This window comes from Camelus dromedarius, chromosome Y (genome assembly GCF_036321535.1).
Source record: "Camelus dromedarius isolate mCamDro1 chromosome Y, mCamDro1.pat, whole genome shotgun sequence".
NCBI lineage: Eukaryota > Metazoa > Chordata > Mammalia > Artiodactyla > Camelidae > Camelus > Camelus dromedarius.
In genome coordinates, this window is record NC_087473.1 from 19,889,382 (window position 1) to 19,911,520 (window position 22,139).

The 22,139-nt window shown below is 51.6% G+C and overlaps 1 protein-coding gene across 11 annotated transcripts; it reads right to left on the bottom strand.

The window, feature by feature from the left end:
• Positions 1–5,466: 5,466 nt before the first annotated feature.
• On the bottom strand, positions 5,467–20,555 carry LOC135320395 (granulocyte-macrophage colony-stimulating factor receptor subunit alpha-like). 11 transcript variants are annotated; one of them, XM_064483491.1, is made up of 12 exons: positions 20,399–20,555; positions 16,915–17,016; positions 16,289–16,431; positions 15,417–15,534; positions 12,347–12,476; positions 12,082–12,254; positions 9,539–9,672; positions 8,882–8,911; positions 8,179–8,314; positions 6,960–7,056; positions 6,029–6,110; positions 5,467–5,657 (listed from the first exon to the last, which is right to left on the bottom strand). In XM_064483491.1, the coding sequence occupies exons 1-12, from the start codon at positions 20,523–20,525 to the stop codon at positions 5,562–5,564; spliced, it is 1,368 nt and encodes a 455-aa protein (XP_064339561.1). In that variant the 5' UTR covers positions 20,526–20,555; the 3' UTR covers positions 5,467–5,561. The 11 variants fall into 11 exon arrangements, with proteins under 11 accessions (XP_064339561.1, XP_064339563.1, XP_064339560.1 ...); XM_064483490.1 differs by having other exon boundaries at positions 5,651–5,783; XM_064483487.1 differs by lacking the exon at positions 5,467–5,657 and adding an exon at positions 5,671–5,890.
• Positions 20,556–22,139: the final 1,584 nt, after the last annotated feature.

A 22,139-nucleotide genomic window follows, 5' to 3' on the forward strand; every position in this document is an offset into this window, starting at 1 on the left:
CCTTGGGGCTTTTTTTAATCAACCTCCTGAGGTTCCTCTTTTTGTAGCAGGATCTCTCCGGCTATCTCCCTGTCCCTACTCCCCATGGAGAGGCCTCGCCGCCGCGTCCTGCGTCCCTGGGGGACAGGACGCCTGCTCAGGCGACCCGCTGACCCCAGAGCTCCCGGGAACCCTCTGGGGTGAGACCCTCTCAGAGTCCAGATGGAGAGGCATTTCCGGGACCCTGCGTGGAGCGGGGTCCTCGGGTCCCTCTGGGCTGGGACCGCTGGCCCTGTCTCACCACGCGTCCTCCTGGGGCCAGAGCCCCCAGGTCGCCGGCCACAGCTGTCTGCTTTCCTGCAGGACCTGGCTTCCCTGGGAGGGTGGTGAGTGCATGTCCCCAGCACGTCCAGGCGGGGGTCGGTCCTGACGTCGGGGCAGGACAGACGCACCTTATTTTATTGCGCTCTGCAGAAACTGCCTTTTGGTTTTTGTTTTTAACTAATTGAAGGTTTGTGACAATCTTGCATCGAGCAAGTGTTTTGGAGCCATTTCTCCAATATTTTGTCACTTTGTGTCACTGTGTCACATGCTGGTCATTCTCGCCCTGTTTCAAACGTTCTCATTATTATCGTGGTTTTGAGGACGATCTGTGATCGGAGGTCTGTGATGTTATGAGTCACTGCAGCCTCAGAGGGTGGTTAGAATTTTTTTTTTTTAGCAACAAAGTATTTTTAAATTCAGGTTTATACACTGTTTCTTTTTTTCCCTTAAAATTCCTTTAATCATATTTTCGTATACAATTCGAAGCACAAATATATTCATTGTGTTCTCCCTTCTGAAAATATTTTTTGAATGGCTGCTGTAGAAAACAAAGTAACAATCATTGTAAATTAACTATAATTCAATTTAAAAGATGCTTAAAAACACATGTTCAGGAAAACAGTGTTACTTACAGTTTGGAAAAATGGCATATTTCTTAATCTTTAGAAATAAGAGTCATGGTTCTGTGTGATCTATGCAAATGTATCAGTAATTTGGAAGTAAATACTGTATGTTCGTGTGGCTTTAGTTAAAGTGATTTTGGGCTTGAGGGCAGAGCGGGGCCACGCCCCACTCTCCCTGGCCCACAGTCAAGGGGTCTCACAATCAGGGGAGCGGTCTCTGCAGAGATCAATCAGACAGAGAGAGAAGGTATGCGAGGGATTCTGACCCTCCGAATGAGGACCTCACCAGCAGGTCTTCCTCAGGGCATTATTTCACGGCCACTGAACATGTCTCCTGAACAACAAAAATATCTCCAACCCCTCCTCCCTCTGAGTTGAAATTCCTTTAATGGGGAACAAAACTGTCAGCACATATGCCTAAGAATAAAATGCAAGCCGTCTGGGACTGTTCTTGCAAATTCATACTAAAGTGTTAATGACTAATATCCGATCGGGTCCTATTTAGATGCGGGAAGTCGATACTTAATAGATGCTAAGGGTCAGATGGGAGGAAGGCATGGGAGGCAGAATGGGGAAGAAAGGGGGAATAGAAAGTGCCAACCCTAAAAATAAAATATCTCTATTTCACTGTCTCATCTGCTTGGTCCTGCACCCGCTGTTTGCTGTTGGGTAGCTGTTACCAGAATTTTTTTTTTTTTTTCCGTTCACAGAATTTTCCCCCCGCCATCTGGACAAAAGGTCAAAGTGGAAGGAATGTGCTGTTGGTACTGCCGAGTTCCTTTCTCCCTCTCGCCCCTCTATGTGCTTCTGGTGCTTCCAGTTACGCCCCCACCCCGTGGGTATCCCCTCCTGCACTCTCTCAGCCTCCAATGGGCAGACATGTGGTCACTGGGGAGGGCAGCTTGGTCCCTCAGGCTTCTGGGTGGCTTTTGCTTTCTAACGACGTCTTGACCTGAAGGAAAGGGGTGGGATTAGAGGCCCCAGGAGTTGTAGGAGGTGATGGGGAGGTAGGTTTCCTGGGTCACATTTTGCGAATGGACAGATGGATGGGAATGACAGGAGTGCTTAGTGAACTGGGGATGCAGGGGTGACCTGCGGCCACTGTGGACTGACTCTGGGGGCCACTGTGACCAGCCAGAACATTTTGGTGGGGGGTATTGTGTCAAACCTTTGGTAGCTGCATGTCAGTGGCGCTGAGAATATTTACACCACGGGAATCCACAGTTCTACAAATCAAGACTTTTTTTTTTTTCCTTCTGGAGGGCCAATTTAGGGGAACTTCATGCCTCTAAAGTAGAGCTCAGGAGCTGAGAGGTCACTTCAGGCCCTGGACATACAATTTGGTTCCCTGAAGTTTCGTCAGCAGGAAATGCAGAACAAATGAGCTATGATAAGAGCCCCCCCCCAATTCCCCCGCCAAACAGAGCTGTGTCATCAGAGAACAGCCTGAGGGGACGGACAGATGCCAGGGGCACAGTCGCTGGGGGCAGATGTCCATCCACCTGGGAGGTATCCCGAGGAAGAGCGCAGGCACCCACTGGAGGCTGCAGGGACGGCCCCATGGGAGGACACGTCTCAGGGTATCAGTACCTATGTCCATACACCCAGGTGAGTCTCCGTTATTCAAACGCTTACCCGTGGGGAGGGGCGTGGCTAGGAAGGTATTTTGTAGGTGTGACTCAAGTCCACAACCAACTAACCTGAAGTAAAGAGAAGACACGCTGTGTGTGGTGGGCCTCGTCCAATCAGGCGAAGGCCTTAAGAGCAAATGCTCAGGTTTCCCAGAGAAGGAGGAACTCTGCCTCCAGGGGGCAGTGTCCGCTCCCGGCTGAGACTGCAGCCTGCCCGCCAGCCCTACAGACTTCAGACTCACCAGCCCTACAACTGCAGGAGCCAATTCCCTGAAATAAATCTCTCTCCATATTTATACCTGTCACCATGTATATATATTTCTCCAAATAGATATCTCCACATACATATGCACATATGTATCTCTTTCTGTGTATAGATACACACCCACAGACAACTCTCCATATGTATACAGCTGGCCGTCCATATTTGTGGCTTCTGCATCTATGCATACAGGGAGCCAACTGTGTAAGTAAGTCTCTCTCTCTATATATATATATTTATTTGAATATCTCTGTATCTCACCTTCTGTAAGTCCATATGTCTCCACACCTGTTTCTAATCTGTAGCCTGTCTCTCAAACCTGTACCTAATGATCTATCAATCATCTATTATCTATCCATCCATCCATCCATCCATCCAACCTTCCATCCATCCATCCATACAACTATCTATCTATCTATCTATCTATCTATCTATCTATCTATCTATCTATCTATCTATCAGCTATCTTTCTGTCATATCTGACTCTATCTACCTCACTATCTCTGTATCAGTCATTTGTCTGTCCTTCATCAATGTATCTATCTAATAAAAATCTCCACCCTGTTGGAGAACCCTGACTGCTATAGTTTCAAAGTAGCTTTCAGTTCTCTAAACATTCTTAGAAACAATGAATGGTACCTGTATGTACACTTAAAAACATATGTGCAGTATACTGTGTATATGTATTTGCATGCAATATAGTGTATGTGTGCAGTCAAATCGTAACAATTCTACCTAATAAAATTGAAAAATGAAAAAAAAAAGTAGCTCACAAGGGTCTTTTCCTTTCAGCTTCTCGGCTGGCTCTTGGGCTCCTCTGGGACACCCCCAGATGGTTCCCAGGACACTGTTCCATGGACACGGAGGTAGGGGACCTCCCTAAGGCATGGCTCTTCCCCTAGGTTGATGGCTTCCCAGCAAGGCTGCGCTGAGCCTTCGAAAGTGGCGAACTGCTCTGAGCATCACGGGGTCCTGCTGCTCCCAGGGAAGAGACGTGCAAAGTCTGGAAGAGGCAGAGGCAGGAGATGCCCCACAGCAGGACATAAGCTCACCGACAGGTGTGCAGACCCCCGCGTGCTCCCGGACACGTAAGTGCTCAGGGAACGTGGGGCATTACCCTCGGGAGACTCAGATTAGAAATAACCTGAGCACCCACCTCTAGGGAAGTCAGCTCCTTCCGCGAGTGACTGTTCCCATGGCTGCACACGGCTCAAGCCATCAGCCCAAACCTGGCTGCTTCCTCACACAGACGGCAAGAGAATAGAACTTCCAGGGCAGGGAGTGAAAACGTACAGATCAAAGAGGTTTGCAGTGCACGAACCAAACACGTCCATGTGCCACACGTGGACCCCTGGGTCCTGGTGCAAACTGACTAGCTGTAAAAAGATGCCTCGGGAAGTCGATCAAGACACAGCCCTGAGGAATTTGCACGAAGGTGACAAGGAATTAGGGGTGATGGCTGACCCTTGCGTGAGAAGGACAGGCGTGTGGTTGTGCTGAAGCCCTTCCTCTCCCGGAGCCACGCGGACAGGCTTCACGCTGAAGTGTGGTCATCGCTGGGACTCGCTTCGAGTTCCCAGCAGCCCACGGCCCAGCCCCCCGGCCCCCACGGCTCTCCTCAGATGCAGTGTTTTCCAGGACCTTTTTCAAACGGCTTCTCCAGAATCGCACGTGCCCCGTCTCCTCTCCCGCCCTCGGAGCGCGTCACCCACACGCCGCCCACTTCCTCCTCCGACCGGCGGTCGGCTTCCTCCCTGGGAAGGCAGCTCCATCGGGGTGGGGAGTTTTTCTCTGCCCCCCAACCCAGTGTCCCCGAGGCACCGTCCGAGCATAAAACAGAGCCCGGTGGGTGCACAAACTGGTGTCCAGTAAGTGTCTGCTGACCGAATGCATCCTCTGCCTGTTTAGGGACGGGACTGACACCAGCTGCAAAGTTGCCCTGAGAGGGGTCCATCCACGGGAGAGGACACGGGGAGATGGCTGGTCCCCCTGGGCCTGCATTGCACACCCTGTGGGGCAACGCGGCGGTCGGCCAGTCCCCGAAACTGTTCCTGCCGTCACTGATTCCCTGCGGGAGCCCAAGGCCGCCACGGCGCAGCCCACGATGTCAGCCCGAGCCTCTCGGCCGGCAGAGGCGGGTTGGCGGGACGGGTCCCTGCAGCCTGGGCGCCCCACGGGGCTGTCCAGCGGGCGTCACCGCCCGGAGCGGGGCCGGGGGAGGGTGGAACGGGATGCGGGGGAGGGTGGAACGGGATTCAGGGGCCGGTCAGCACTGTGGCCACGGAGGGATACGGGTCCCGAGTGCCCACGGGCGGCCCGGGAAAGAACTCATTCATCTCGACGTGTTAACTTCCACGCAGCAAGACGCCCAGCCGCTCTGTGTCCAGTTTGATGCTTTTGCACGTGGGTGTGAGAGGCCTTCTGGGCAATTTTCCAAGTCCAACAACCGGCTCTGCAATTCCCCAGACCCCACTGCCTTCAGACCCCCGTCGGGAGTCCCAGGCTGCTCAGACTGCTGGCCCACTGGCTACAAATCAGGGCTCCCACCACCCCTCCTCGGGCTTGCAAAACATACCTATTATTTTTTAGAGCAAAACAAAGAAAAAAGGTATAAAAAAAGGCTCAAAACAGTTGAAGAAAACCAACATTAAAAATATTAAACAAAATATATTTTTAATTAGAAAAAGTTTTAAAAAACCAACAATTTCCAGGAAGTCCCGGGAGCGGAAGCCTCAGTGAAGTTCACGGGCTCGCTGGGGCTTCTGCGACCTCCGTCACGGTTAAGATCTCTTCCTTGTCACCCATTTCTGCATCACAGGTGAACTTCTCGGAGAGTATCTGACGGGGAGAAGGGTGGGGGGGTCAGGTCCTCAGGGGCCCCGGGAGCGGCAGCCGTGGGGGTTTAAGACGGAGATCCGCGCGGGGTTCCGAGTAGGAGCGTGTAGCCGGCGGGCACAGGACAGCCTGGGAGACGGACATCTGAGCGATGGGTCGGCAGAAGGTGGGACAGCACGGAGTTGGAGGCGGTGGGGGGACGTGGCTCGTCCTGGCCTTGTGAGGTGGGCGGGACCCTGGAGGTCCCGGGGAACCGGCCGGTGAGCAGGACACGGGACACTCCAGCCACATCCTGTGGTCCCCTTTGTGTGAACACGGACGAGATTACCGGGTCGCTGTTCCCACCTCCGTCTCCATCCCAACCCCGTACGTACCTGGTGGTCAATCTGATGGTCATCTTTCAGTTTGTCTCTGATCCTTGGAATTGGCGGGAATAAACTGTGCGACCCCAGGAACCTGGTGAGACAAGGAACGGGTCAAGAAAAAAGACCGAGATGGCCAAGCCCCTTTTGCACCCGAAGGGGACGCGCCGTCCTGCTCCGTGCAAACACACCGTCTGGGCTCATTTCTTCGGAACAACTTCGTTTAGGAATCACAGAAGGACCGACTCTGATCTTGGGTCATGGGAGAAAACAGGGGACACCATGAGTCTACCTAGTGATGCCCAGGATGGTCTTTCTAGAACCTTCCCTCCGTCCCTTGGGTGCAGGGATGGGAGTGGGGGCCGTGTCCGGTCGCGGGCCGCTTGGAGGGGCCGCACGCTGGAAAAGCCGCGGGAGACGCCTGCGCAGGTGCCTGTGGCGGGGCTGGCTGCCAGCCCAGGGCCGGGATGACTCGCCTGGGGGAGAGGAAAGCTGGGGGGGGGGAGAAGGGGGGACATTCCGGGAGGCCCAGTGGGTCCGAGAGGCTGAAGGCAGGGATGTGAGCACAGCGGAGCCGAGCCGTCCGGTGTCTGGCAGGCGTGGGGGCTGGACGGGTGTGCCAGGCCCGGCCGCTGCGGAAATATCGGGGGACGTGCGTCCCTTTGGGGGCGGGGTGGGAGCCTCGCTGGTCACCAGCTGGACCAGCTCGGACGGTGCAGCGTCCGCGGGCTTTGTGAGCGGCCTCGGAGCCCCTCGCTGCTGGTTCTCCATCTCTCCGACGTCCTCCCCGTTTCCCAGACACCCAGAAAACCCACACACCCGACCGTGGTTGGACCACTTGGGGTTTCAGCCGGTTCTTTGTGAGACGAACGGGCTGGCTCTGGAGGAAGCACCGTCCCCCGCCCGCTGAGCAGAGACGCCCCCCGTGGACGGCCGGGGTTACCTTTTGAAAAGGCAGCCGCAGGCCAGGCCGCCCGCGAGGGTCCCCAGGACCACCAGCACGTACACGAGCACCAGGCTGGATTCCGGCTCTTCAGAGCCTGGAGGGGAGAGAGCGAGGTGGGGACGAGCCAGGTGCCCCCGGGGCCGAGCGCTCGGTTGTCCCTTGGCCCGCGAGCTCGTTTCCTACCTGCTCCCGGGGGAGCAACCGTGCAGGCGCAGGAGGGAACCGCGGAGAAGGGACCCCAGCCTGGAACTTCCCCAGAAACACGTTCGTGACCCACTGACCCCCGGAGCCCGCAGACCCAAAACACTGTTTTGAAAGTGTCCTTTGCTGCACAAGACTTTTTATTCTTAATTCCTTTTAAAATTGTTTGCTTGTTTATTTTGGGGGCCGTAATTCGCTTTATTTACTTACTGGTTTTTAATGGCAGTGCTGGGGACTGAACCCAGGACGTCCTTCATTCTAAGCATGAACTCTGCCCTGAGCAGAGTTTTTTTTTTTAGTGAAGTCCGATTTACCCTTCTTTTTTTTTTTTTCCCTGCTTCTATCATTCCTGGTTTTGCTGTCATAGCTACGAATCCACTGCCGAATCCACTGCCAAATCCAAGACTGCAAATCGATTCCGTATTGTACTCACCCACCGCTTTCAGCTTATAAAATATTGCTGAATACGTGTTTCTTACCAATTCTACAGCGGCAGGGATAAAATGCATTGATCTCGGACCAGTTTCGGGGGGGACCCAAACAAACAGCTGTATGTGTACACCACGTGTTAAAATGCTGCCCTTGTTTGCGAGCTGCGAGGTGAGGGAAGTTGGATTCCTAACCACCAGGATGGCTTTAGGTGCAGACCTTTAAATTCTTGCCAATAAATAGAAATTAGGAGGAAGTTGTTAAAATTGTCGCTAATTCAGGTCCTGGAACAGCCCCCTTGGGTTAGGAGGAAACAGACCCAGTTTGGACGTAAGCTGTATCCTGACCAGGGTTGCGGAGCCATGGCTCCCGGAGGCGACCAGGATGGATGGACGTTCCCTGGTCGGGCGGGGGCTTAGGGAGGCTTTCCGTGATGATTAAGGGGCCCCTCTCATTAGCTGTTGCTGGAACCAGGGGGACAAAGGCGCAGGCAGAGGCTTGTGGACAGGACCCTCCTCCTGGAACGACGGCGCGGAGATGAATTCAGGATGCCCGACCTCTCCAGGGGTGCCCTGGGGACACGTACCGAACTGAACGGGCTGGCTCCAGTCGCCCCAGTGGGCTCTCCGGGCATCTGCCGTTCGAATCTTCACCATCTGTGTGCCTCTGGGCTCTGGGCTCGGAAAGTTGTATCGATTTTCTGAGTCGCCAGACACCACGATCTTTAGGGGAAACGGAAAGTGAGAGCGAGTTGGTGCTGGTGTTGAGAAAAGGAGCGAGGATGTCTTGAAAGTCGGTTAACTGAAATAGATCAAAGATTCCAGGGCACGCCCTCCCCACCTGGGCGTGAACGTTCACCTCCTCACTGGGACAGAAGAAGATACTGAGTCCACAGTGGCAGTGGAACTTAGAAAAGATTAACAAAAAGTTCTTTGATTCTCTGCCTTCAGAGGGGTTTTGAAGGAAGCAATCATGTCCTAAACACTGCAAGGAATATTTTCTTTTCTTTCTTTTCTTTCTTTCTTTCTTTTTTTTTGCCTGTTTCAGTTTTTCCAAGGAATCTTTCTTCACTGCCATGGAAAAGAGAGGGAGACCCCAGCCTGCGAGGCTACTGGAACTGCCCCTAATCACTGGCTGGACACTGCTGTCAGGAACCTCCATCCTCTGCTTTTCAGCCCAGCCCCATCCTGGCCACTGCTGGGCCAAGTTTTCAGCTGGCCTGTGTCCACTGACAAACACTGGACCGTTAAGCCACAAGGGTGATCTTTTGGATCAGAGTCGTAACTCACCAGTTGATTTTCACTGTGTCCAGAATTACTCTAGGAAAAAAAAAACAAACAGGATAGAATGTTTAGGAGGGAGGGTGTAGCTCAGGGGTAGAGCGCATGCTTAGCAATGCATGAGGTCCAGGGTTCAATCCCCAGTCCCTCCATTAAAAAATTAAAAGAAAAAAAAGATGTTGGAAAAAAGAGATGCAGTGTTGACTTCTCTCCATTTTGTAGGCTTTTTGCAGGTCTCACCCGATCTCCCCTTTAGTGGAGTCAGGGAAACCCAGAACAGTCATGGCGCAGCCAAGCGTTATCTCTGTCTGTTCACCTGTCCCCTGGAGGGGACCCCACGTGGAGGGAGGGAGTGTGCACACAGGAGGGAGGGTGCCTTCTGATCATGCTGCTTCTGAACTTCAGCTGCGGATGAATCCTAATAGGGATCCAGGTGGGCTTGGAGCAGAGGCCCCTCCCTGTCTACACTGGGCCCAGGTGGGCTTGGAGCAGAGGTTCCTCCCTGTCTACACTGGCTCCGGTTGGACACAGGGCAGACCCTGAATTTTCCCAGCTGTTCCCCCACTCTGAGCCCACCTCTCCTGCCCCAGGGCTTCGCGGTGGCCACGGGGGCTGCCGCCATGCCTCCTGAGGCTCGGTGCTCTGCTCAGAGCAGAGTCCACTCACCTGTCTCCATATGTCCAGCTGGTACTGGAACTCCCTGTTGGACCAGTTTTTCCGGGTCCTGGGCTTTTCCCACCGGACGAGGCAGTGTGACTCGTTGCAGTTTACAGTGATATTGTGGGGTGGACTGTATCTCTCTGTAATGAGAAGCCGGCATACACCTCTGATCTGGAGTGCTTCCCCTGGGCCACAGAGGGGGACCCCGGTCTGCCATCCTGACCGTGACGGTAGCTCCCCGAAGTCACCAGGAGGCAGGGGTGGGTCTGAGTGTTGTCTTTGGGGAAGATGGCCATCAGACCACCATGTGCAGAAGGGAGGAATTTAGCGTTCACGGAGACCCTGGGAGGGAGGCGGTGATGGGTTTGGAAGGGCAGGAGAGAGGCTGCTTTGAGACGTCTGTAGCTTTAACAGGCCTGGAACATGCCCTGGGATCAGTGAGCCTGCAGGTAGAAACACGGGGTTGGTTTTGCAAGAGAAGGCATAGTAGGTTGGCATATGGGACTGTCTTCAAGAGGCCAGCCTGGAGCAGAGCTCTGGAGAGAAGAGAAGGAGCTGGTTAAAAAAAAAAAAGTGAATTACTAGTGGTCCAGGATGGGCGGAGGAGGTCAGACTATCTGGGAGGTGTCCAGATTCTAAGGGGAGACAGGAGCTGGCATCTGCCTAGGTTCGATCGAATAAACACCTGTTGGTGCAGCAGGTTTGGGGATCACACAGACCCCGAAAATGAAGGAAGGAGGGAAAGATGGGGGCTTGGAGGAACTGGGTCCTCCTGGAGCTAATAAAGTCATGGTTGCCTCCTGCTGGAGTTGATGCATCTCTGAAAAGACCAAGGGACTCCAGCGTCCTTCAACAGCGATTGGATACCCGAACAGTGACCCCACCGCCATGGCCGCGGGCCACCAGCAGGTTGGGAGCCCTGTGTCTGATTCCACTTTGACTGGTGTCCGTCCCAGTATAAAAGCCGATGACTCGATTCTGTTATTGGAACCTGTAGAAGGTACGTTCGGGCAACTCGGCCGTGTGCCCTTTCTCTTGTGCCTGTGCATCTCGTGGACTCCACGTCCAACGAGTACATCTGATCACCTTCAGCTTTCCAGGCGCGGCGTGTTATGGCCAGGAAACGCACGCTGGGTTTTCCCAGCTCAGAACAAAGCAAGAGACAGGACGTCTCTGGCTGGTCGCTGTGATCTGAATTTGGGCTTCCCCACCCAGTTCTGATGTGGTAAGGCTTCGTACCCCCGACCCCACCGAGCAATTCTCGGACACAGCTCAACTCGATTCTGCCACAATCTACCTGGAGACAGCGTCAGATTCCACAGTCCCACAAGACAGCCCCTGCTTCAGACGCCGATCCCGCATCCAGGCCATCCCCTGTGCTTCCGACCCACCAGCTGTAGATCAAAGGCTCCCCTGACCTCCTCCTTGGGTCCAGTTAATTTTCTAAACAAGAGTTGCTCACAGAACGCAGGAAACATTTTGTTTACGAGATCAGTGACTTATTACAAGAGGATATAACTCAGGAACAGCCAGATGGAAGAAACGCGTAGAGCAGGCCATGGGGAAGGGACACTGAGCTTACGCACCTCTTCTTCTAGGGTAACAGTCTCTCACATTTAGGGACTCATTTGACGGAGTCCCCTAAAAAGGCAAGAGAAATCTGTGTCTGCTACCACGTGGGGGAGGCCCACGAATGGGCCAGCATTCCCCACCTCGTGGTCTGAATGGCCACCCTTTTGTGCTGTAGGAACTTTGCTGTTGGCTGCAGGCAAAACTCGTGCATGTCCAGGCTGAGCCAGGACCAGGACCGGGGACCGTGGGGGCATCGGAAGGGCCCTCGCTTCCTCAGGGGTGGAGGAGGCCCGCTAGCAGTGCAGGTGTATCCTGTCACTGCGTTTGATTCAGAGTGAAAGGATGGGGGAGTGCCTTTTAGTTGGCCTCTGTTTTGGGGGAATGGCCATATTTTCCCACAAGATTAAGAGAAACGAACAAATGGAAAGAAAGCATCCGTAAACTTGGCAAGCCCTAGAGTAAGCAGATCCTATAATTACGCTTGTACTAGTTTGTTGGGTGTTCCTCCCAAATTCATGTCCACCTGGGACCTCATGATGGGACTCTATTTGGAAATAAGATCAGATGTAATGAAGGATCTTGAGAGGAGGTCATTCTGGGTGGGGATGGGCCCTAAATCCAATGTCTAGTGTCCCTATAAGAGGAAGGAGAAGGGAGGCTTGAGACACACAGGGAAGACGGACATGTGAAGACACAGACAGAGGCTGGGGAGATGTGTCTATAAGCCAAGGATTCCTGGCCATCACCAGCAGCTAGGAGGAAGGCATGGGGACAGATGTTCTTTCAGACACACCCTGCCAACGCCTTGCTTTTGGATTTTTGGCCTCCATAACTGTGACACAGTACGTTTCCATTGTGTGCAGCCTCCCCGTTTGTGGCCGTCTTGTCACAGCATCTCCAGGGGACTTAGGTAGATTTCAACGCAAACTCTGTCGGACCTACTAAGCTGTCGTTAAGTTACAGGTGATTGTTCTCACCTATTTCCTTTAACAACAGGATCGAGTCAAAGAACTGGATTCCTGTCTCTCGGCTGGTACCGTTGACGAGGAAGTAGTTGTACGACGTTAATCCCGACAGGTCTTGGAGATGGCATCCCACGTTTGTTCCCGCGTCTGTTAGGTAATGAGGACATTCTCTTTCACCTTTTCTCCTGTAAGATTCCAAAGCGTTCAGAGAACAATCAGGGCGTTTTTCTTTCTTTGCTGTATTTCTCAGGGTTGTCTACATATGGCCAACACTTACGTCGAGTTTCGTATATACAAAAAATACTGGACGTCATCGGGGGCGGCGTGGCCCTTTGCCCAGGTGCAGTTCATGAAATCCGCGTTGTAGACAAGACAGGAGAAGTTTTGGGCAGCTGTGCCCTCCTTGCCTGGGAAGAGGCAGAAACGAAATCATTTGTACATGAGCTTTAAAGGGGGATGGGCCAGATGGCTTCATGGTTTGCATGTCTACCCAGCATTCAAAGAATCATTACTAATCCTTCTCAAACTCTTCTCAAAAACAGGAGAAAAGGGAACCCTTTTAAAATCACTTTATGAGGACAGCATCACCCTGATACCAAAGCCAGAAAAAAAAAAAATAACCAGAAACACAAGGAAAGAAAATTACAGGCCAATATCTCTAATAAACATAGATGTAAAAATCCCCAACAAAAAGCTAACAGACCATATCTAACAGCATGTTAAAAGGATTCCAGTACATCACCAAGTAGAACTTAGCCCTCAGACGTAAGAATGACTCAACATATGCAAATCAATTAATGTGAGACACTGCATTGACAGAGTCAAAAAGGAAAAACCACATCATTTTCTCAGTAGATGCAGAAAGAGTGTTTGACAAAATGTAACATTCACTCATGATAAAGAAAACCTTCCACTAACGTCAGCACAATAAAGGTCAAACATGAAAAGCCCACATCTGAGCTGATCCTCAACAATGAAAAACTGAAAGCTTTTTCTCTAAGATCCTGTGCAAGACAAGGATGCCCAATCTCACCACTCATTCAACATAGTGCTAGGAATCCTAGCCTGAGCAATTAGACAGGAAAAAGAAATAAAGTCATCAAAGTCAGAAAGGAAGCAGTCAGATCATCTGCTTGCAGATGATAGGATCATATACATAGAAAATCCTAAAGACTAAACCAAAAAAAAAAAAAAAAATTAAGACTAATATATCTAGTGAAGTTGCAGGATACAAAATCACCATAGAAAAATCAGGGGCATTTCCATACAGTAACAATGACCTGTCCGAAAAGGAAGTTAAGAAAACAATCTACTTTACAACAGCCATGAAAAGAATAAAGGACTTAGGCATGTACTTAACCAAGGAGGTGAAAGGCTTGTGCTTTGAATAGTGTAAACCATGGATGCAGGAAATGAAAAAAGACATAGATAAATGGAAAATGGAAAGACACCTTGTGTTAATGGATTGAAAGAATCAATAATGTTAAAATGTCCACACTCACCAAAGTGACCTATATATCAAGGCAATGCCTATCAAAATCTCAATGATGTCCTGTAAGGAAATAGAAAAAAAAATCCTGAAATTCATATGGAACCACAAGACTCCAAATGGGCAAAGAAATCTTCTGTAAGAAGAACAAAGCTAGGAACATCCCGTGTCCTGATCCCAGGATATATGACAAAGCTACAGGAACTAAAACTGTACTATGCTGGCGTAAAAATAGACATATCGATGAATGAAACCTATTAGACAGCCCAGAAGTAAATTCACACACTCACAGTCTACTGATCTTTGAAAAGCCTGCCAAGAGCACACAAGAGAGACAGGATGAGTCTCTTCACTAAAGGATAATAAGAAAACTATATATCCACACGCGGAAGCATGAAATTGGAGCCGTATCTCACACCATATACAGAAATCGAGTCAAAATGGATTGAAGACTTAAACAGAAGACCTGAAACTGTAAAACTCCTAGAGGAAAACATAAGGAAAATGCTTCTTGACATTGCTCCTGGCAATGATTTTTTTTTTTTTTTTTGGATTTAACATCAAAAACAAAAATAGGAAACTAGGCTTGGAGCAAACTAAAAACACAGCAAATGAAACAATCAAGAGTGAAAACTCAACCTATGGAGTGGGAGAAAATATTTGCAAACCGTATTATCTGATAAGGAATTAAGATCCAAAATATATAAGGAATTCAAACAACTCAATGGCAGAAAACACATTTTTAAAAAAACAAATAATATGATTAAAAAAACAGGCAAAAGACTCGAAGAGGCATTTTTTTTTCCCAAAAAGGACATACAGATGGTGAACAGGTACACAAAAAAGATGCTCAGCATCACTCATCATCAGGGAAACGCAAATCAAAGCCACCACGAGATAGGACCTCACACCTGTCAGAATGGCCATCATCAAAAAGACAAGAAATAATAAGTGTTGGTGAGGACGTGGAGAAAAAGGGAACCACTGTGCACTGTTGGTGGGATGGTCAATGGGTGCAGCCACTGTGGAAAACAGTATGGAGGTTCCTCAAAAAAAAAAAATAAATAAAACATAGAGTTACCAGAGGATCCAGCAATGCCTTTTCTGAGTGTACATCCAAAGGAATTAAAACCTGGATCTCGAAGAGATAGCTGTATCCTCACGTTCATTGCAGCGTTATTCACAGTAGCCAAGATATGGAAACAAATCAAGTGTCCATGCATGGGTGAACGGATAAAGAAGATGTCACAAACACACGCACAAACAGACAGACACACACACAGACAGACACACACACAGACACAGACACAGAGGAATATTATGCACCTGTAAAAGGAAGGATGATCCACCATTTGCAACAACATGGATGGACCTGGAAGGTATTATGCTAAATAAAAGACATAGTACCGTTAAATAGCACTACGTACAGAATCTAAAGAAAACTCATAGAAACAGAGAGCAGAATGGGGCTTACCAGGGGCAAGGGACAGTGGGAGAAATGGGGAGATATTGATCAAATGGTACAAACTTCCAGTTATAAGATGAATAATTTCTAGGGATCTAATTCATAGCATAGTGACTGTAGTTAACGATTCTGTATTGTTCACTCAAAATTCAGTGGAAGTAGATCTCAAGTGTTCTCACGACATACGAACGAACTACGTGACAGGACGGATATGTTAATAGCGTGACTGTGGTGATCTTTTCACAAGGTCTACGTGTATTAAAACATCAAATGGACACCTTAACTATACACAATTCCTATGTGCCAGTTATGTCTCCATAAAGCTGAAGAAAGAGGGGAGGTCTATTCTGATGTTAGTGGGGTGCACAAAGATTATGGGCACGGTTTCCCTACCTGGATTAGTGTAGACCAGTGTTTCTGAAATTGGTCTTTGGTTGACATATACTTCAACCGTGAGCGTGACTCCCCCATGGAGAGAATTGTCTTGAAAGGTGCACTGACATCGTTTCATCTGAAAAGATGCAACCAGCCAGCGGGTTAGGAAACAGCCTTCTTTCCTTTCATCATGATGTTTACTCCTGCATCCACCCCATGGTGCCATCCACCTCCTTCTGTGAAATCTCCCCCAGGGACCTTCTTTTGGAAGAGGTCAACTAGCAGCATTCAGAGGTTCAGAATAGCGCGCACCTTTTAATGTGCCGTCAGTCACCGGGGATCTTGTGAAAATGCAGATGCTGGTTCTGTGAGTCCCAGGTGGGGCCTGGGACTCTGCACTTCTCACAAGCTCCCAAGGGATGCGGATGGACCACAACGTGAGTAGCGAGAGCCCTCGTCACTTTAAACTTTACGGAGCCTCACGGTCTCTTTTATGGGATTGAGTTTTCTTATCCTATCTCGTGCTCACCATTCTCTCAGGGGTGTCATGTTTGTATTGTATCCAATTCAATCTGCTTACTTTGTATTCATTCAACAGGGAGAGCTGATCAGGGTTAAGTCTGCCCTGTGGACCAACCAAGCAGAAGGCTGGCGTTCCTAGCAGCCAGGAGCCCCCAGGCCAGTTGGAAAAGGGATGCCCAAAGAGGGAATGGGGTCTCCCAGGGAATCAGCCCACTGGCCACGAGCCCGCACCTCCCTCGTGCTCCTGGTACCGTGACTCCCAGACACGTCCCAATGTTGCTCGTGTGTTTTTCATTCATACCTGCTGTTGTCCTGCTTGATGAGCGTTGGACAAAGGACAGCGGCTGAGTGCATCCACCCCATCGTACCTGTTTCTTAATCTGTCCTTTCTCCTTGTGAGTCATCACACAGTGCCCGCTGGTAGTGTTTTCCTTGCAGTCCCAAGTTAATTGCATTTTCTTGGGGTCAAATTTCACATTTAGACTGGAGTTCGGTTCCACGCTTGGAAGATCTGAAAGATGTAGCCACTGGATTCAGAAAATGACTGTTCCGTTGCCCCTCAATGGACACAGCCCAAGGCTTGTCAGAGCACAGGGGGGTTGGGACTTGATGTCCCCTCCCCCTGTCACCCAGGCAGCCCCGAGACATCCTCACTGTCTCCTCCCTTTTCCATCCCTCCTTCTTGTCTGGATGTCCTTGCCCTTTCTCCATCTCCATGGAAATACATGAAGACCGACCAAGGGAGAAGGAGCGAAGGCCATTTATTCAGATCTTGCCATAGTAAGGGTCGGCCACCGTCCCCTGTGTCTGCAGAGTGGCTGGAAGAGCATTCCCATCACGAGGAAGGGGGAGCACGACAGGACGTGTGATGCGGGTGGACCGTCACGTACGGAGATAAAATGAGATCAGATCCAGGCATTAGGATGCATCCCCAGAAGCCAGGGTTGTGGGGACGGGGGCTGCAGAAGGAGGTCAAGCACCTTTGTGGACTTACCCTGGTGCCCCTGGGTCAGGAGGAATGCGGGGTCCAGCAGCAGGGACAGCAGAATGGTGATCACCAGGAGACACGTGGGGCTGCCCACAGGACGTGGAAGCACTGGAGGGAAAGAAAATCGTGGGGTCTTGACACGGAGACCTGCGATGCTCCCCTGGGAAGATGGTCTAGGGAAAAAGACACAGGACCCCCTCCAGGGTGATGGTCAGCACGGTGAGCTGGCCAGCCTGGGTCACTGTTGCCTACAGAGGGTTTAAAGGCTTAAATCAGCCTCACAGGTGGCCCCAGAACCGAGAGCCTGTCCTGAGTCTTGGGGACCGGATCCAGCGTTCCCTGTCACCCTCTGCATCACTTTGGGTGAGTCACTCACACTGTCTGGCTTCATGCTGGTCTGTAACCTGAGGGGAACAGCTCCCAGGTCAAAGGCAATGAGACACCACGTACCATGCCTGTGGGCGGGGGTCTCTCTGTGCGGTCCCTTTGGGGAGACCTGTCTCAAATACCCTATCTCAAGAATCCATGACGGGGGTCCCTCCATGCAGTGTATTTGGGGAGACCTGACTTCCACATCCTTTCTCCAGAGCCCATGGGATGGAGGGATCTCTCTCGGTAATGTATTTGGGGAAGCCCAAACTCTGTATGACACAGTGATGGGGGATACACATCATTATTCATTTGTCCAAACTCATAGAATGTCCAACATCAAGAGTGACCCCTAATGCAAGCTATGAGCTTTTGTCAAGAATAATGTGTCAGACTTGGCCCATCCATTGTCCAGGACGTACCAAACGGGCAGTGGATCCAGGGAATCCCCTGTACTTTCCACCCAGTGTTTTTGTAAACTGAAAACTGCCCTAAACAAATAAAGTCAATTAACATTAAAAAAAAAACAGTGCTGCAAAAGCACCATGCTCTACTGGGATAAAGCCGCACTACACAGGAAACACCTGATCGTCGCCTTGGGTTCAGGGTGACATCTGAGGGTCTGCCCAACATTGCCCCAAAAACATTTTTGGTTGTGGTGATTCTTTTCATCCATCCATCCATCCAACTACCCATCCATCCATCCTCCATCCATCCAGCCAGCCAGCCATCTACTCACCCACCCACCCATCCACTCATCAACCCACCCACCCATCCATTCATTTCTTTCCTGTCCCATCCTGTCCTGTTTCTCGGTTTTGGAGGTCTTGCCCATCACGCCCACCACTACTGCCCCTCCATCCCTTCATCCTCATATCTCCATCCTGTCTTCAGAGACTCTTCTTCTGCTGGGCTCAGCTGAAGCTCTGCTCCCACCCGAGGACACGGTGTCTCCCTATCACGCAGTCCCACTTCAGTGCGTTTGGGCTCCAGCCCCACCCAGAGGGCTCCCTCGCCCTCTGCCAAGGCCTCCTGCCCACCTACAGGACCCACCATCAGCTGACCGCTGGCCTGCGTTCTCTGTGGAATTCCGCCCTTTCCCTGGGTCGCCCTGGGTGACGTGGCATCTTCAAGGTGACCTCCCCAACTCCCATGAGCCATCTCCCCTGGCAAAGACCGTCCCCTTCACCCCAGCTGTCCTGGTACCTCCAACCCCCCAGCCCGTCAGCACCTGGGCCACCCCCTGTCAGAGACCAGGTCACTGCGGTCCCAGTCTGCTGAGCATCCATGAGCCCCAGGCCACCCTTTCCTCACACCCCACACCGTCTCTTCCAAGAAGTCGCCTGCACCTCCTTCATTTAATTCCCTGCTGTTTCCGTGAACCGGCGTCCTTTCCCAACCTCCCTGAGTGCCCCCCGGGCCCCCCAGGGAACCTCACTTGCTACCAGGGAGGAAATAAAAGCCAGAGACCAGACCCGAGTCCAACCTCCCCACCTGGTTCGCATCGCATGTCCGCAGGGGATGGAGAAGCAGCGACTTCCTCCACCTGCAAGCTGGACATGGCCACACCCAGCCTTCCTCCGTGTCTTGTCCCCGACGCTCTGCGCTGGGTGGGGCGGGGGGCCCCCACCCTGCACCCCCGGAGGCCCTGGGGGAGGTCCTTCCTTGGGCTGGTCCGCTCTGCTCCTCTGTCCGCTCGGGGCCACTGCCTTAATTTTCACATCTGCACTTTGTGCAATGCCCTTGTGGTCTGAGCTGAGCGGCCCTTAGTCAGGAGGGGGACGGGCAGCGGGCGGGGCGGGGAGGGCCACATTCTGAGGCGTCTTCGCGCTCTCCGGTTGTACCACCTGCATTTTCCACCACCTGTCCCTCCGCCCTTCAGCGTCTTGGGTCCACCTTTCTCCTGAGAGTCTCCCGCTGCACCTCCCCCGGGGGGCGGATGTGCAGCTGGCGCCCGCGGGTACGCTCGCTCTCAGGTCCACAGACACTCCGCAGGATGGTTCCCCATCCAGCTTCCTCTGAGCTCAGCTTGGCTTTTTCTTGCTCATTGTGATGGGGTAAAATAAGAAACTTCTGCAAACTTGACTTGAAGAAAAAAAAAAAAACTGAGTTCTCACGTACCACAAAGGGACACAGAAATCCACAAGGAAGTTGCCGATTTAAATAATGGGTTCATTGTAGCCGACGGCTACGAGGAGTCTGAGAAAATCCCCCAGGGGAATTCAGGCGCAGCTCGAAGTAACCATCCCCTGGGATTTATCAGGGTGCCCGTCCTGTGCAGCCGGTCCCTGGTGTGACTCTCACTCCCACCCCACGAGGCAGCTCCTGGTACCCGCTCCAATGTGGAGATCTGGTTTTATTTTATTTTTCTGCCTCCATTTAAAAAAAAAAAAATTGAGGCAAAATTCACATGGAGTATAATTGTAATCAGTCACTCCCTCCCCCAGCCCCTCGGAACCCCCATGTGCCTTGTCTTGATGAACTTGTCCACTCTGAGCATTTCCCTAAAACGCAACCACGCCGTCTTTTTTGCGTTTTGTAACCACTTTCCCTTCTTCTTTTGGTTTTCATCAGACTGGGTTTTCTTTCCCCTTTTACAGATGGCAGCTTCCCATCCATGTCGGCGGGGATGAAGGCTCTGAGACCATCTCTCAGACACCTGCCAACTTCAGTGCACCCAGGACGCACCTGGCGGGGGAGGCGGGGGCGCGGGCACCCTGGGAGAAGCTTGCATTTCGAGCTCTGGGGCAGCGTAATGAAAATGCCATGGTCCCCAGCGACACCGCACGTCGCTTCCGAACAGACCCACCAGAGCTTCTGGAGGAAATCCAAACCAGGTTCCAACCCGCACAGGCGTGGCTTTGCCCCGGGGAGCTCCGCAAGCTCCCGCTGCCCACCGGCAGACTCGGGCCCGAACACGCAGCGCCTACGCGCGGTCCGGTCACTGGTCCCCCGTCACCCTCCTGACCTCGGTGCCCTTTATCCAGCAGCTTTTATCCCCACCCCCCACCCAGGTTCTCACCGACCTGAGGCGCCAGCTGCCAGCAGCAGCAGAAGCAGGAATCGGTCCCCTAGTGACTTGGAACTTGCGAGGACCCCAGGGTCCAGGGGACCGGCTTACCCCACCGCACCAGACACGAGGCCTCTGCCAACCTGCGCTCCTCTGCGCTGATCCCCGCCGCGCCCGCATCTGGCCGTGCTGCCTGACAGCTCTCCCTGTCGTCCCAAAGGTCGCGTGGCAATTGCATGACAAGGACATTTCAACCCAGTCTCTTCCTTTTTTTTTTTTTTCTCCTTAATTTCCTCCCCAGTCTTTGTCATCACAGGGAATTGGGAACCTTATACGTCATCTGCCTGTGGTCTCAGAGAGTCCCGTTAGATAGGTCCCGAGTCACACACACACACACACACACACACACACACCCCCCTAGGAGGTGCTGAGAAAAGCCAAGCCCAGGAGACACATGTGGACACTCAAACCATTGGTGTCCGTGCAGAAGCAGAGGGGGACATCCTCAAAGGACTGAAGCTGACCTTGGAACTTTCCAAAGTGCAAGGCAGCCGGACAGAACACGCCTTCATGGTGGCGCTGCCCCCTTCACCATCGGTACAGAGAAGGAGGTTATCTTCCCTAAACTTCAACCAGGGGGCTCCCAGGTCTGCTCTCAGCAGGCACCGAGGTAGGTCCTTTGGTCTCCCTGACCACTCTGAGCATCCCTGTTGAAAAGGACCTCCTCCCAAGAGTTGGACCAAATAAATAAATAAGTAGATGATAAATAAATCAACACAGAACCATGAATGTAACAAGGTTCTGTGGTCTCTGGGACCCCGGCACACTACCTGTTTAGACCCTGCAGGTGCTGGGTCCGGCCAAGAGGATGCACAAAAACTCATGGTCTGCACAAGTGGCGTGCTGTTTCTTGGGACCCTTCCCAAATTGAAGTACAGTAGACTTACAATGTTGCATTCATTTCTGCTACACAGTGTAGTGATTCATTTATATATATATTGTTTTTCAAATTCTTTTTCATTAAGGTTGTTACAAGGAACTGAATATAGTTCCCTGTGCTACACGGCAGGTCCTTGCTGTTTATCTATTTTATATACGGTAGTGTGTATCTGCTAATTCACCCTTTCTGCTTTCGCCCTGACTTTTTCAGATCCGCTCCGAGATCCACCAGGCTGTGGGCAATGGGCACGGGAGTAAAGGAGACCCTGCCTGGCCTCGGGTGGCTTGCAAGGGCCCTTCTGCGGCTGCCTGGGGAGGGCGTGGAGGAACGGGCTGGGGGGCCAGTACAAGGCTGCTGGTAACTGGACACTCTGTCACTTTAACAGAAGGCACAATGTATTCTCATTTTTACTTTCTCTCTTTGGGGTTTGAGTTTTTTTTTTTTTTTTTTTTCCTGACACCATATGTCTTAACCTTGATGAAAGGTCAGGTGTAACCTTTGTCATGGGTCACACTGTGATACTGAGTACGGAAGGACGTGGCACATGAGGAGCGAAAGGTTACGTGATTCCCTGCAGCTCCAACCCTCCGCTCCACTGCTGCTGCTGGCAGGTGGGTGGGTGGGTTGGATGTGCCCCGGGGTGGGTGACAGGTCACCAAGGTTTGGGTTGGTGGATGAGAAGGGGAATCACCGCCCATCCCTCACTCCAAGGAAGCAGGACTCCTCCATCCTCGATCCTCTCAAGATTGTTTTGGGGTATTCTGAATCCCTTGCATTTCTGTACGAATTTTAGGAAAAACTTGTCAATTTCTGGGAAAAAAAAAGGCAGTCAGAATGGCCATCATTCAAAGGTCCACAAGCAATAAATGCTGGAGAGGGTGTGGAGAAAAGGGAACCCTCCTTCACTGCTGG